General features: G+C 37.1%; 1 protein-coding gene across 5 annotated transcripts; it reads right to left on the bottom strand.

Annotated features, from left to right (window-relative positions):
* Positions 1–568: 568 nt before the first annotated feature.
* LOC143861024 (Peptidase family M48 family protein) lies at positions 569–15,221 on the bottom strand. Of its 5 annotated transcripts, none has more exons than XR_013239853.1 (10): positions 14,914–15,221; positions 13,206–13,263; positions 12,703–12,770; positions 10,054–10,233; positions 6,059–6,155; positions 5,814–5,923; positions 4,947–5,080; positions 4,627–4,846; positions 1,008–1,186; positions 569–891 (listed from the first exon to the last, which is right to left on the bottom strand). XR_013239853.1 is itself a non-coding variant. In XM_077371909.1 (8 exons), the coding sequence occupies exons 1-8, from the start codon at positions 15,124–15,126 to the stop codon at positions 4,687–4,689; spliced, it is 1,020 nt and encodes a 339-aa protein (XP_077228024.1). In that variant the 5' UTR covers positions 15,127–15,220; the 3' UTR covers positions 4,153–4,686. The 5 variants fall into 5 exon arrangements, 1 of the variants encoding a protein (XP_077228024.1); XR_013239854.1 differs by having other exon boundaries at positions 1,063–1,186; XR_013239852.1 differs by lacking the exon at positions 569–891 and having other exon boundaries at positions 906–1,186.
* Between the last annotated feature and the right edge of the window lie 1,576 nt (positions 15,222–16,797).

The following is a 16,797-nucleotide window of genomic DNA, read 5'->3' as shown; positions in this document are numbered from 1 at the left end:
CTCTTGAACATAGTTTTCTCGTAGGCTGAACTTCTTATAGGTTCCCAGATGGCTTCTTACTTTAGTAGGCCTCTCCACTTCACGACATATTCTGTTGTTGGCGTCCGAGAACTTCCTTAAGGTATATAATGTGTGCTCAATCAATATGGATTCGCCATCACACACAAAAAGTTCAAAAAATAAAAATAAAAATAAAAAATAAAATAAAAATCCTAGGCATAACCAAGGTTTAAAATTTCGGTCGAAATCTGGACAAAAAAAAATAAAAATAAAAGTTTATTCATTATTAAATTTCAGCCGAAATTAACAAAATTTCGGTGAAATATTAAATTAATATAAAAAAAAAACAGATTTTTTGTGTCAAATTTCGGAAACCGAAATTTCGGCCGAAATAAATGACCATTTCGGTTTTGTGTGGTTTCGGTGTCGGTCTCCGCCGAAATCCAAAATTTCGGATTTCGGTCGAAATTTAAAACCATGGGCATAACTTCATTATGATCCTCCAAACTATTCTCCATGTCATGATGAGCCCGAATTAATCATGCATTAGGCAGTAAAAAAAAATCAATAGCCTGAATTCAGATCCGACCCATTTATAAATTTTTTTTGGATCCTATTACAAGTCTGTCATAAAAACTTGGGATCAAAGCACATATCTTGTTATATAATTATTAACAGTAGTTACAGTACAAGTCCCTGTCATTAAGAAGAAGAATATCTTCTCCTCTCTTAGAAGGAAAGTATCCGATGAGATGTTTATCAAAATCAAAATATTAAAACCCGTGATTTATGCCTTCTCTCTCTCTCTATATGCGAATTCAGCCAAGTATCAATTTGTATTGCTTCTTTTTTCCTCTTTTACAAGCGAATAAATCATTCTTCCATTTCCCCCTGAGAAATCATGAAAACATCAAAGATTACAATTATGTAAGGAGATTGAAATCATGAAAACATTAAAGATTACAATTATATACGGAGATTGAAATCATGAAAACATCAAAGATTACAATTATACAAGAAGATCGAAATCATGAAAAACATATCATGACTCTCCTCCTTAACTCCTATTTTTTCTCCACGAACAAGCATGCTTGTGGCTTTGAAATTGGGGTGCAGATCTTGTTCTAAGTGTAGGCATTGTACCCTCGAAACTTATTTCCCGGTAGCCACCTGCATAAGCTAGCACCTGTATATAAGTGGGGAAATTAAAGTCTTTAAGATAAAGCCTCGGCAAGATAACCAAAATATCATGAAAACATCAAACTATCAAAGTTTACAATTACATATGGGCATCTAAATCATGAAATATCAAAGATTACAATTATATACGGAGATCGACCAATTTAGCTTCTCACGTTCAACAGTGAAGACGAGGGCAGTGCTGGTGCAAAAAGCAACAATGACAGAAAGAAGAAATTGGGTTATAGAATTTCATCAGTGACATTAAGTCTGTGGATGATGAGAATGAGGATTTTTGGAACAAACGATCTATCTACATAGTGCCGCCTTTTGTTAGAAATCACAACAGTAAGACATATGACCCTTAATTCGTCTCGTTCGGTCCTTACCATCATAGAGAACTGAATTTGATATTCATGAAGAACATAAGAATCAAACTACAGCTTCCCATGATAGCAAGGATCGAACTAGATCAACTGGTCCTAAGCCTTACTGTCACGATTTCTAACATAAGATGTAAATTGATTGTTTCTTCCACAAATCCCTGTTCTCATGATCCAAAGACCGATGCTGCTTCTCAAAATCCACGGCTCAATCTCTTATCTCTATCATCGCTGCAGATCCTCCCAGTTTTGATAGTCACTCTCCTAGAAGAAGTTGTTCTTCGATGCCGAACTCCCAATTCCTTTCTTCCATTGCTATGTGATCTTATGCTGTTCCCCTCAATCGAGCGCCTTATATAACAATCCGCTATGACCTTTCAAGTGAAATAGAGTCTTTGTAATAAACCCATATACAATTTTATCCTTAAAACACCATAAGAATCCTCCCTCTTCCTTCTCCCACCAGACAGTCAAATGGGTTAAAGGAAAAGAAGAAGAATCTTGTCATATGGGTGGGTTCTTTCGGCTGAAAAAGCAAAAGGTAGATATCTGAATTCTGTGGATACTTTGGAATACTATGAGCCCAATGGTACAAATGATTTGAAGCCAGTGGTGTGTGCATGTGATGTGGGAGGTAAAAAAAGCAAATTCTTTAGCAAAAGGCAGGTTAAAAGTGACAAAGCAAATCCTTCAGCAAGGGCAAGCTTTGTTTTTAGGGATTTGCTAGCGTGTCCATCGCAGAAGGTATTTCCCAGATGGTCTGTTGCATCTGACAGCAGCCACCTTGTGAATGACGACAAAATCTGCTGAAAAAATGATCCTATGTGGCTGCTGTCAGATGCAACAGTCTGTCTTTGAAATGCCTTCTCTGGGACGCTAGCAAATCCCTTCTCATAAAATAATACTTTCACTCTGTTTTAGTCTACATTTATTAGCTATTAAAAACCAATTCTTTAAAACTAACTATTCTTTAAGGGTCATGTGAGAGCATCACTCGTCAGTAGACTTTGTCTTCATTCAAGAGGGGGCTGCTTTCACATGCAACAGGCCAATCTGTGAAATGCCTTCGGACGCTAGCAAATCCCTCATAAATCACATTATTGAATGATCCAAGCTTTCCTGATAAACAAGTGAAAAAAATAGAAGTTGATCTAGCCTCTCATCAAAACTATTTATAATTTTCTGCTTAACCCTTCAATACTATCAGGTTTAAAAAATTCACAAAAGTTCTGAAAGAGGTGGTTTGCAAATAAGAAGTTTGCCCCTAAATATAAACTCCCTCCTCTCATGTCATGCCACCCTACAATCACCCAACATTCTAGGATCATCCTAGAAACATCAAACTAGAATTCTCCATACTTATCTTACAAAGACCCTACAACAATATTTTAGAAATGGATAAACATTGGGGTAATCAAAATCGCCTTTTCGATTGGATGATCCATTAATCCAATTTCGGTAGATTATTAGTGGTCAATAATCTGCTGTTTAATGTGGCATTGGTAAAGCCACTACCAACTAATACAATGTCCACCGGTAATTTTTTTTTTTTTAAATCTTTATGGGATTTGCTAGTGTCCATCGTAGAAGGCATTTCGTGGATGGGCTGTTGCATGTGAGAGCAGTCACCTCATCAATGAAGACAAAATCTGCTGAAAAGTGAGCCTGTGTGGCTGCTCTCACATGCAACAGCCCATCTGCAAAATGCCTTCTGCGATGGATGCTAGCAAATCCCTATCTTTAATGGTGGTCGAGATCTATTTTATTTAAAGAATAATTTAAATTATGAAAAATTCAACACATGGGAGGTATAAATCTGTAAACTTGTAAAGCATTTCATAATTTATATCTACAGATACAAACCCCACATTTATTATAGCATCATGTATGTTTCATGTGTATAGTTTCTTTACTGTACATAATGATAAATATATAAGGCTACTGATGTTGGCACTACCATGTTTTGATAATTGCACTAACTCGTCTTGTTTTTTATTATTTAAACAGCTCTCAAAGATTATTTCAGTCCCCAAAAAGCTATTGGAAGCCAATTTAGAAAAGAAAAGACAATCTGAGCTTGTGCAATTATTAAACCATGGTAGTGCAACAATATCACTAACACTAATGAATCAATAAAGTAAAAGGCGAAAATAACTCGATTTCAAGTGAATAAATAAAAAGTATTGATACAACATTAAGTGATATAACTAATGGTAATTAAAACAGAAATCCCTAAGATTTGATTTTTAAATGAAATGTTAAAAGTAAGTAGTTCATCTTTCTATTGCTTTTTGTATTTATTTTTGTTTGTTTTAAGTATAAGACAATAGGTGTCTCCTCTCTCTTAAGACTCCTAGCCATTCCACAACCATAGCAGTGTGCCATTTTACTAGTATATAAAAAGAAAAGGTGGAGTATAAATGGCAAATTCAAAACAGTAATGAACAACAGGTCTACATTTTGGCTCTGATTGCTAAGATCATCTATTCGACACAATTTTAAGCAATAGTGCATACACATGGTAGCCCACCAAATCAAAGACTCCAATCAACATAAATGTCTGCTATATGAACAGCAAGGCCAGCAAGGCTAGAAAAATAAGCCCTTAAAAAGCCGCCTTATATTAAATATTCTGTTGTTGCAGACGCAAATTTAATACCGTTAACCAGATTTTGTTTTGGTAAATACACAAGTGATGTTGTACAATATGTAGTTTGATGAGTCTGTCTACAAATGTTGTGCTCAATAACATAATTACAAATCATATAAAAAGAAAATACAACATCTGACTTCAAGAGTCAGATTGGTATACCACCATCTTAAGGCGAATAATCTATATTTCAGTCATCGTGCCGTGGTGTTGTTTCAACATGTAATTTTATGGTTCTGTGATGTACTAGATAAGGGTTCTGTATCAAATTTCAGAAGGGTTCTCATTCACATCTCCTTCGTTCCAGCATATATAGCAATCCTATATTGGTAAACAATAAAAGTTGAAGGAGACGATGGCTTCTGAATGTAAAAGGTTCTTCGAAATTGAGGGCAGCATAACTTGGAGGCTTACCTATAGATCTGTGTTGATTCAGCCCGAGGTGGATTGTAATCCTATATAATAAGGCGAATCCTAAACTTTCTGAACAGAATTGAGTTGTGTTTTCTGAACAGAATTGAGTCGTGTTGCACGTCTCAGAAGAGATTGGTATTCCTGACTCCTTGACCATTGATCAATTTCACGGGCACGCAATACAGGTAAAGGGTGAGATAACTGCCTTGTCTGAGCATTCCTGAAACAAGATCAGTTAAAGACTTCCCAGATCAGTTTCTGCATGCCTAGTAAATTAACACTCGAATTTCATCCCACGTAAAAAATAAGCAAATTCTCACCTTATATACCAACCCAGAGGGCTTGAAGAAGCCATGTCATATGAGCGAGCTTGCTCCAAAAATGCGTCTACATTAAGTTGATCAGCTAGAGATGGGCAGCCTCCAGCTAGTTTCATCAGAACAGAGACGACCACCTCTTGATATGAGTGTGACAAGAAAACACGATTATTAAAATTAGGGTATGCCAATGCTATTAACCATTGCTATTCAAAATATACGTGTGTGTGTAAAATTTAAAAAAAAAAGATGCCAAGGAGTAGAGGATGAGTAATTTGACAAAGAATAGATGCCAAGGAGTAGAGGATGAGTAATTTGACAAAGAATAGGATTATTCAGAGTCTAATTGGCCAACTGGACCGGAAATATCAACAATTCTGAGCATCAGTGACTGACCAGCATTTGCCCATTCCTTAGCAACCCTACAATTAGGCAAATGCCAGGCAATAATTTAGTAACCCCTAGCCAGGTAGTTGGAAACAACAGAACAGCATAGGAATATTTGTGGCCTATTCAAGTGAGTTTATGGTTCTGAAGAGATGAACAAAGGGTATTGATTTCACAGGCATGGGAACACAGCTAGGGAGCAATGGACGACCACGTTTTATCATGCATTGTCGCTGACTGTAAGATACGGTAACATTGGTAATATTAAAATGATATTCCAAAGCCAATAAGAAATTAAGTGTACACTGGGCGCCATAGAAAAGGTGATATCATGTCATTTCAGAAGAAAGCAAGTTTTGGAATTTATTTTAAACTAAGGCCATGTTTGGATGGCAAGAAAAACATTTTACGGAAAAATGTTTCTTGGGTTTTTTTTTCCTTCCACAATTTATAGGGAAATGAGTGGGCTTCATTATAGTATACCTTAGGGTCTTGAGCAACAAGAAGAGCTGCCCGATCGCAAGTTAGCTCGGCTGCTCGGACCCACCGGTATATCTGTTCTTCCAAACTCCGAGCAATAAATCTACCCAACCCTGTGAATATCAGAAGGCATTGAGACTAAGTCAGAGCACTGATGGTATTGGAAATAACATCTCTCATACGTTTCAGCTCTAGAATATTTCCAAAGAAAATATTTTATCTCTAGAATAAGAAAACAAAAGACTTACCGGGCACAGAGGAGGCTCCCATGGCTAGAATATTTGCAAATGTAAGCCATACACCATGGTCACATTTCAAATGGCCCAACTCATGAGCCAGAACAGCCTATTTGGAGCGAACATCTTAACAAATAAGTGAATGGAGTCATCTTACATACAAAGAAATCAGCAGGGGAAATCCAAATTCAAGTCCAGTTAATCCACAAGGTCGACGATTCAAAAAAGTTACTAGACTCCGTTCTTCAAAATAACTGGACACTAGATGGTGAAAATTGATCCCTAACGATTAAATTTTCATATCATTTAGAACAAATAAAGATATCCTATGCCAGTCATTTACAACTCTATGAGCCAATTTACAATCTCTGCCAGAACATTCAAAATGTTACGGCCTGAACCTTCCATGAACGAAAGTGTCATTGAGAACCCACCACCACAGCAATTATTTTAGACATTATATGTTGCACGTTGCATTCGTTTGTGCTTAAATGCATTGGTGAAGAATAGTTATAGAACTTAGAGTTAATAAACAATCGTAGAAAGAACTATGATCGAACTATAGAAAGATGTGCAGGTGCTTCATTGGGTTCATCATAGATGTGCAGGTGCTTCATTGGGTTCATGATAGCAACTCTAAGACTGGGATAGAAGGCTAACCTCCAAAGATGTAATATGTATCGAAAGATATAGTAAAACCTTTCTTAGCTAATACTGGATAAGTTAATAACCTCTTTATTGTAGTAGAAAATTACCGGTTAATAACCTCTTTAAGTTAGTGTATAGGTAGGATGTAGATTTGGGATTTTGTTTAGTGATGATAGATGTGCAGGGGGTGGTACAGGAGGTATATAGTTTTGGAATCTTTCCGGGGCCTGGAGTTTCTCTTCAAGGCACTCATATGAAGTATCTCATGGGGGATTTTTAGTCCCTTTCTCACGCCATTGGGTAATGCAAAGGAAAGGTTAAAGTATGGTGATGGTTTCTCTTTGAATACGGTAGATGAAGATCTCGAAAGGGAAGGGACATAGCGAACTAGCATAGTGGGAGGGCATGGAAGTATTCATCTATCTTTAACGGTTTCACAACAGTAGCTTTTGTTTCGTTCTATTGGCCAAGGGGTATGCCCTTGGCCAACCTTACTTGATACTATGTAATGCAAGTTGGGACCCCTGGTCTCCATTGTAATTTTTATAGCATCAATAAAATTGTCAACTTTAAAAAAAATTACCGGTCCCTACTTTGGTCTCCAGCCTAAGTAACTTCTATAACTTGTTATTTAATAATGTTTCCAAACATTTGCCATGTCCCAATGCTTTATATATTAATGTGAGAAAATTTACTAAGACTACTTAAAGAACTTATCTAAGGTGTTCGAATGGACTCAAACGGTTGGTATGCCTTCTTTTGATTTTCCACAAAAAAATGAAACACTTCGGTTGCATTGAAAGAGTTGTTATGTACCATTTAATAATCACTGACTATTAGAACTTTCTTCCTAGATGAGTTAATAATCTGTCTATATTAATACCATCCCACTGATCCCGGAAGTATTACGGTATTACCTCACACAAGTTTTACCGTATTAGAGATTATGATATATTTCCAACTTTTATCATGGTACGTAAGGGGCATTCTTGTCATTTTCTATTTTGTTGCTTAAGTTAATAAAATAGGTATGCCCCACGATGAGAGATAACCCTCATTCCCTCGAATTCTCTAATCCACTTTCTCTTCTTCTCTTTCTCTCTTCTTCCATCATTTCTTCCTATTTCGATCAACTACATGGAATCAGCGTGGGTGTAGATCAAGTGTAAAGAATAGATTTGATCTCTTTCTACACCTAATAGAGATCAAAAGGATCAAAGAGGCCTTGGAGCTTTGATGAAAAGGTACATCCTTAGGCCAGCTTTGATAAAAAGAGGCATACTTAGGCCATACTGCTGATGTCATCATAATATGACTCACTATCCCTTAGATCTGCAAAAGGATTCAATGATTTGATGGGTATCATCTTCAAGGTATTTATGAATTTTTCAGTTTGAGTCTTTTGAAAACATAGATATCAGATCTGGCCTATTTTTATTAGATCTAAGCATAGTCAGGTCAGATCTCGACTGAAGGTGCTAACACTGATTTTTTGAAGAATTTTTCAGCTGTACAAGGAGGTAGTATTTGGGATTTTTTGAAAAAAATGAACGTGGAGTCAAATAAGCAACTTTATGTATGTTTCTTGGAAAACATAAGGCTGAAGAAACATCTGAAAGTGCATTGTCAGGCAGAAGTAGTTACATGTACCACCCTAGAGTTCAGCCCACGACCGTTAGACTGGACGGATAGAATTATTTGGAATCGCCACAAACAGCCAACATTACGGTTATGTCAAGGCTGCTACATTCCATGATTCCAAGTATCAACAAGGGACTACTCTTTCTTTGAACTGCCAAAGAGGTATGAGGCACAAAAGTGAAAACATATTCCCATAAACATGATAGTGCTAGTGTATTAGTTACACCAGAAAACAATAAATCTTGATCAGTGGGAGATGTCGGTTGAGGAGTATTATGGGATGCTCTGGAGCAAATGGGAAGAGTTGGATCATTACAAATCATTGTTCCCAGTATTGAGGATATGCGCAGACATATAGAGAAGTATTTGGGTTCCTAATAGGACTAAACACAGATCTTGGGCTTCAATTCAAAGGGTTCAAGTCCTAGGAAAGGATTCTCTACCATCCGTTGAGATGGTAAATAACTACATCAGAGGAGAGGGAAGTAGGAGAGCCAACTCAAAGCTCCCTAGAGTAGTAGCATCTCAGTACTAGCAATCAACTCTAGTATTTAATTCGAGATAAGATGACAGCTCAAGCAGAGAAGCAGATAGTGGTGGTCTGACAACATCTAAGGGAGACAAGGGGAAATGCACTCATTATGGCAAAAAGAGTCACACCAGAGAGATGTGTTGGGATCTTCATTTTCATATATGACAGAGTTTTAGGGGTCCTGGTGCTGAGATAATATCTAGAGGGTGGGATCTCTATATCTATGGAGACAAGGGAGCTCATGAAGCCCTTCTAGACTAAGACGGGCGGGACACTCATTGAGAGACCAACTCATCGATGATCTTTGAAAGTGTCTTGCTTTACTAAAGAGATCATCAGGTTCCAAAACCACTGTGAGCCAGCCATGTATTCATGCTTCCACACATCAGACTTTCTTTTCTTCTCGGTTCAACTCCTAGGTAATTGACTCAGAGTTAGACCATATGATTGGTAAAACTGATGGTTTCCTTTAATTTTATTCATGTCTGAGTATAGATAACTTGAACATTGTAAATGGATTTACTATTTTTATTTCTAGAAAAGGAAGCCTTACTCAGAGTTTCTTCTTCCTTGACATTACCTTTCGTTCTTAACGTCCTTTCATTTTCTTCAAATTTATTATCTATAGCTATCTTACAAAAAATCTAAACTACAATGTAACTTCTTTCCTTTGTTTTGTGTCTTTCAGGACTTGAAAATGAGGAAGATGATGGGCAGTAGTTTGTATCTCCTCAACCCAGTTTGACCATCGAATCGAATGGCACTTCATCCAGAATCCGTCAACAATAAAGACAGGGCAATATTGTGACATTCACGTGTTGGTCATGTTTCTTCTAGCTCGCATAGTTGGTTTCCTCATTTTTTGAATTCCAATAATGTACTTGATCTACAATATGAGACATGTCAATTGTTGAAACACTGTAGAAACAATTAAGCAAAACATGGCATTGAAAGCTATGATCTTTTCGACTTAATTCAGCACAAGACATAAGGTTCTTACGATCCTTTGACATGAAGTTTCGATGCTATCAATATTTTGTACTTCTTTCTAAGCAATGAAAGACCATTACATAATAGAAAACTGGCATAAGTTAATCTGAATCCATTTGGTTAGCAAACACTAGAAGATGAGGTGATAATTATGCAGAAGCATGTGTACAAAGAAAAAAAGGGAAAGAGTGAAGACCTGCAGCTCTCTCTTGGTCAGAAGCTCCACAAGGCTTGTATGCACAACAACAAATGGCTTTTTACCACTGATGGCTAAAGTGAATGCATTCGGAACAGGATTTTGACGCACGTACAGATCTGGAGCTTCAATGTTTAGTATTTCTGCAGCCTCGACCATTAATTTATGAAGATCAGAAAGCTGAAACAGATAACAAAATTGAATTAATAAGGTTAAAAAAAAAAGTAGAAATGAAAAGACAAATAAATGAAAAGGCAAAATGTGAAGCAGGTCCCTTGTAACCTAAGTCACAAATATCGTTCTTGGAATAAAATTAGGGTGGTGATATTTTCACCCCCCTGCAGTATGCATTCACCCCACTTTTAACATGATTTGACGTCAAAAAGGTTATAGGGGGGGCGAATGCGTACTGCCGGGGGGGGTGGGGGGGGGGGTGGGTGGGTGGGTTGGTGAACATCATCGAAGGCATGGTACCAAATTCAAAATAAACGCTCTTCCTAGTTGGTTTGCACTCGGTTAAGCCTTCACAGGAGCTGTCCGGGAAAACATTTAAGATGGTTGAAAAAGAAGGCTTCTATCATACGGAAAATAAAATAATAGTATGTTATATCTGTAATATAAGAGAAAACAAATTTGGGATCATTGGTTCTGAACTTTTCAAACATTCCCTAACATATTATCAAATATTGTAGCTAAGATATACCACCTTGTCTTGGCAAAGGCATCTGCTTATCATATATAATAAGAAGAACACGAAATTAACTAATCATATTAAGACTCAACATCCCTGTCATCAACATCTGCATTGCAGCTAGATGAACAAGTATTGTAGATAACCAACTCAAATGTATGGTTGTACACCAGTTCAATGTATTATAAGTTTCAAATCTTCCGGTTGCAGGATTATTTCTCTGGTCATCTACCTGAAAGAGTCCATAAGGATCTGTTTGGATGCTTAAGAATCCTTTAGGGAAGTAAAGTCTATGAAGGAGGGCAGGATTTTGGATGCAATTAAAACCCTGGTAAAGCCATGTTCTTTATTCTGTTTGGATGGAAGTAAAACAGGAGAGAGAGAGAGAGAGAGAGAGAGAGAGAGAGAGAGAGAGATTACCTAGAAATCTCTTCATTTTTGGGATATTTCATATGTAAATCCAAGTGATGCCACATCACAAGACATGCAATTATTACACATGTTTCTTGTCTGGTAGTCTCTAGGGATTTGGATGCTACATTGGCAAACAAACACCATAAAGTTCAAGAAAAGATCATTTTTTTGCTTAGGGATTGCTTGAGGATCCCTTGCATGTGGCATCCAAACAGATCCTAAGGATTGCAGTCCATATGAGATTCTACACACAGTCACAATTAGAGTATACTCTCATCTTTCCACGAAATTAAATAGCTGGTGGAGGAACCATGGTCAGCCAGAAGGTAAACGGAAAATAAAAGTTACACATTTAACATAGTTGAGCAGATCTCCCACATATATCCTGATCTGTTGATTGTTTCCTATGTAATAACGGTCAAGGTATAAGGTGCTTTCTAGCCCCTTGAGACAATCATAACCACTTGATATGCTACACTGGCAAACAAACACCATAAAGTTCAAGAAAAGATCATTTTTTTGCTTACGGATTGCTTGAGGATCCCTTGCATGTGGCATCCAAACAGATCCTAAGGATTGCAGTCCATATGAGATTCTACACACAGTCACAATTAGAGTATACTCTCATCTTTCCACGAAATTAAATAGCTGGTGGAGGAAGTATGGTCAGCCAGAAGGTAAAAGGAAAATAAAAGTTACACATTTAACATAGTTGAGCAGATCTCCCACATATATACTGATCTGTTGATTGTTTCCTATGTAATAACGGTCAAGGTATAAGGTGATTTCTGGCCCCTTGAGACAATCATAACCACTTGATATTTGTGGCTTTAGAGTTTAGACTGAAAATTTTCAAACCCCATCCAAAGATTTAAATGAAAATGATTCATCTTTGAAAGTTGATAGATCACCAATTCCTTATATACTGAACTGTTGATTGTCTCCTATGTAATAGTAGTCATGCTATTTGCTGTATCTTTGAGGACCATCTCGGTTCTCCTATTAATATAATGCTACCATATCAAAAAAAGTAGTCATGCTATTAATTCTATGATTTAGTCAAAAGTGTAACAAGAACAGGATAAGGTTAAACTATAACAATTCTGAAAATAGAAATTATTCATTTCAAGATATTTAATTCTGAAACTCCAATGCTTCTGTGGCTTAATAGTAATTCATTTCTTCTCATACTGAGTATTACTATTGATTGTTTCAGGGGCAATTTCAGATATCAAACTGGCGCAGAAAAATATAGCTTCAATAGTAGTCATGAGCTTCTTTGGTTGACATCATGTTTCCTATAGTGCTTTTCCTTCTCACAACCAAGAAGAAACACCCCTTCAATTCCCCCAAAAGGTTTACTTTCCATAATAACCATGAAAACAAGTAGATGGATCGTGTAGCATCCTTGATTGCTTAAAAGCAAGTAGGCCTGTATGCTTAGGTCATTTTCAGGATTCAAAGGAGGCAAGATTAAAATAATGTAACCTACTCCAAATAAACATGTCTTCCACATACAGCCTTTTGTTGGAAAATTTAATTACCTGATTTTCAGCAACAAGAACGGATGTTGCTATATTCTCGAGAAGCATGACTTGCTCTGTAACTGGTCCTGCAATGACAATACAATTCCAGCAATAGCCTCGGTAAATTTTGAAACAGTTTGAAGTGCAAATTTCACACTAACAAGGAAACAAATCCTGATTAAAGGAAAAATGGAATTATAAATACTATTCCAGCAATCGACTCAGTAAATTTTGAAACCTTTTCAAGTACAAATTTTACATTAATCACGAAAGAAGTCTTCATTAAAGTAAAAATGGAATTATCACCAACAAGAAGGATGAAAAAGAGTGATTTGGTTAAGTGAAGAGTGTCATTGGCCATTAAAAAAAGTGAATTGGAGTGTAAGTGTACCAAAGTTTTAACTCTAACATTCAAAAAAAAAAAAAAACACCAAGCAGAACTATGGAACTCTAACAAGACTACAAAAATACAATTTTCTTAGATGTGATGTGTGGGCTGATTAAGAAATTTTAGGTGTTACCTAATAAAGCCTTCCCAAGTTCATTTAGCCCTGGAATGGTCCTCAAAAGCATTGTGTTCTGCAAGGACAACGAAAAAATAAAATTGGAATAAGGCAGAGCATATTACCAATCTTGCCAATGCATAAGTAATGGGAAATGATTCAGTATCAGCACTGAATCACTGATAGTGAGTCACTATTGATGAATCTTATAACCATCCTATTAGTAGGGACCTTGCCACCATCCTTATAACCCTGTTAGTAAGGACCTTGCGGCGATTGCAATGTCGTGGAGGTCAAAGTTTGGGCGATCTAGAATGGAGTTAGATTATTGGCTCGGAGTGGTGCTGAGAATTTGTGGATTGAGGTCGATTCACTTAAAAGGATTCACTGGATAAGAAGGGAAGCTTATCCCCTAATGAGGTTCAGGTCTTTGTTTAGAGAAACTTTTCATATTTTGAGGGGGCTGGATTGCTCCTTCTCCCACATTCACCATGAAGGCAACCCCTTGGTCGATCGCTTGGCAAATTTTGGAGTTATTGTCTAGTCTGATTGTATGGAATGAGATGTCATTGTAGCTTTTCCTTTGCTTCTTTTATTGTTCCTATTTTATTTTATTTTTTGTTTATTTGCTGGTCTCTTCAGTGTACTTTTTAAAAACAAACCTCACTTGTTAAAAAAAAATCACCATCTCATCAAAATTGTCCGGTGAATAAAAGTAGGTTCCTTCAAATTAAAATAACTAAAAATAAAAGTAGGTTCCACTTGATCCTATCACTTCCTAAGAAGTTAAAGTAAGTGGGCCCAGTTCATGTCCTCATGATCAGTTGCTAGTAAAGTTCTTTTTTTCTTCTTCCCCCTCCTCTTCTTCTTCTCCTTCCTTTTTTTTTTTGAACTAATGGCTGAGGATTATCGGTGGGTAACTCTTCAGAATTGACATCCAACACTGTATCATTTCCCAACAAACAAAAATGCAAAATTTCTCTAAGGGCACGTTTGGCTACCATAATTTTTTTCCTTGGAATATTAGCTTACGCAATGGTGAGGGACAGTGGGAGAGGGAAAGTTAAAAGAGGGACTGAGCGAGGAGAGGGCAAGAAAAGCCTAAAAAACATGAAACAAAAGCTCCACTCAAAATATGATCGAATTTTCCTGATTTTTACCCGCTTCTCCCCCTTAACTCATTCGTGCTCTCTAGTCTTTCCCCCCACCCCTATCTCACCACTTGGTGACACTAATCTATCATGAAAAAAATGCCAGAAATGGCCTAAGAAAATGTAATCTAAGTTCCAGGAAACTTGCAAAAACATATATATCATTAGTTCTGAACAACCCTATATAAACAGAGTACCCTCAATAATTTAAAATATAGTAATAAACATTAAAAAAAAAGTTATCATTTTCATACTAAAGAACAAAAGATGTATACACACTAATGAAAAAAACGGCACCTAATACTATAAGCAGATTACAAAATACCTAAACCGAATCCAAAAATCACAAGAACAAAGAAAACTCGGCCACAAAATTCACGACAAGAAAACAGGAAATTTAATAAAATTGATGCTAAACTTCCAGTCCAATCTTACAACTAAAATCCAAAACCACAAAATAAAATCAATATCACAATGAAAAGAACGCAATACAACTACCAATTCATTCCGCAAGAACTACATGTTAAAACATTCTGAAATTACGATATAAGGAGTGTAAATTCAAAGTTTCAAACCTGCTGGTCGAGAGGATGGCGGAAATCATCGGGTTGAAGATCGCGAAAGGCTACGGATGCAGCTCTGCATATAGAAACCCTAACTCCATAGCTTTTCTTCTTTTTCGAACGGAATCGAAGAGAAGAAGAAAGGAAATGAGATGGATAAGATGAAATTGAATTCGGAGAAGGAGGCGAGGGTTTGTAAGAAGAAAGAAGGAAGAGGGAGGCCATATGAGAGAGAGAGAGAGAGAGAGAGAGAGAGATTGTTTGGACATTGTTTGTATTTATTTTCTTTGTGTAGTCGCGCACGTTTGGAGTCCACAGCCGCTGGTATGGTAAAGCTTTGCTCCCAGTTCGTTTTCTTTGACAAACTGATTTTCACACTCCCTTGTTTTCATAATTGCACCCAACTTTCATGTCGCCTACTTGTTGTATGATGATTGGATCCGCTTGTGGTAGGATAACACACATATTCCATGGAATAGGGAGATGATTTTTTCACTCCGCTTTAGGATAATGCGCCCCCAGTTCAAGTTTTATTTTTTATTTTTTTTTCGGGGGGGGGGGGGGGGGGGGGGGGGGGCGGGCAGGGCATTATCTTAATGCGGAGTGAAAAAACCATGTCCCGAAAATCTTGTCCGAAATCCAAAGTGAAGACCGAAACCGAAAGAGTCTGAAACCGAAATTGGCGAAACGTAGGAAATTTCGTCAATTTACGCAAAATTTGAAAACAAATATTAATTTTTAATTCCTTTCCCAAATTTCTAATTTCGGCCCAAAAAAATCAAAATTTCATGTGCCTTTACCGAATTTCGGCCAAAATTTCGGGATTTCGGCTAAGTCCTAAATTATCTCGGAAGCCAAAATTTAAAACCTTGTCGGCAAATGATATCATCACTCCCTTATTGCTACTTTCTATTCATTTTACTTTTCTACTAAGTTAATTAAAAGCTATTACAATTTCTTAAAAGTCATCAACAACTAATTAAAAATTAAGAAAAGTAAGCATCCGCATTAGTAAAACAAGAGAGTGCTAGTATCATTTTCTCATTCTTATCTATACTATGGAATTGCGCGGAAAGCCATTTCACAACTGACTTTTGCATGAAAGAATAGCCACCTCAGATGAATTAAATGAATAAGACAAAATCTGCTGAAAAGTGAGCCTGTGTGGCTGTTCTCTCATGCAGAAGTCAACCGCGTCATATGGGATTTGCTAGGAATTTTCGAGGAAAGGCATTTCAATGCTGGCTGTTGCATGAGAGATCTGATTTGGGACTTTTTGGTAGTCCAGGGGCCATCATGTCCATTGTCCAATTTCCACCTTACATTTAGCTTGTGTACGATGAGTTCCATCAGCTACTGGAGCGATCTGCCGCCAAAATTTAAAACCTTAGGGAAATGATAAATGCGCCCCTTTTCATCACTTGGGACACCCAGCTGCATTGTACGTGGCAATCAGGTCACTTCATTCCTTTGCAGTCATAGATACCAACTCTCAACAAATGGGTGCACTTTAGTGTTTCTTTATTTTTTTTTTGGAAAACAGAAATAATAGTTGTACCACTATTACCTTCTTTTTCTTTGTTTGCTTACACTGATGAGGGTGGTCTCTTCGACAGGAAAAGAAGAGAATGCAGGGTCAGGTGGTAGCCGAACAAGAGAATCTATTTGGATAAAGGCCGGGCGCAAGCAATCGCCGCCTTTCGGACAGAAGCATAAATGGGAGTTTTGGCAGTGCTATATCTTGAAACAGGAGGCTTTCTATGGGGATCCAACACAAAGGTTTACAAAGTATAAACTCTGCCTCCGAAGGCATATCATTCATTAAGGAATATAAGAAAGCACAAGGACAAAATATGCATGCACGGTACAATGATGTGTCTTGCCTTAAAGAGGATA

Source organism: Tasmannia lanceolata, unplaced genomic scaffold (assembly GCF_043159265.1).
Source record: "Tasmannia lanceolata isolate RefF3 unplaced genomic scaffold, GAP_Taslan_0.1 ptg000037l, whole genome shotgun sequence".
Lineage (NCBI taxonomy): Eukaryota > Viridiplantae > Streptophyta > Magnoliopsida > Canellales > Winteraceae > Tasmannia > Tasmannia lanceolata.
The sequence above is the reverse complement of the archived record's forward strand: the minus strand, read 5'-3'. Positions and strand labels throughout refer to the sequence as shown.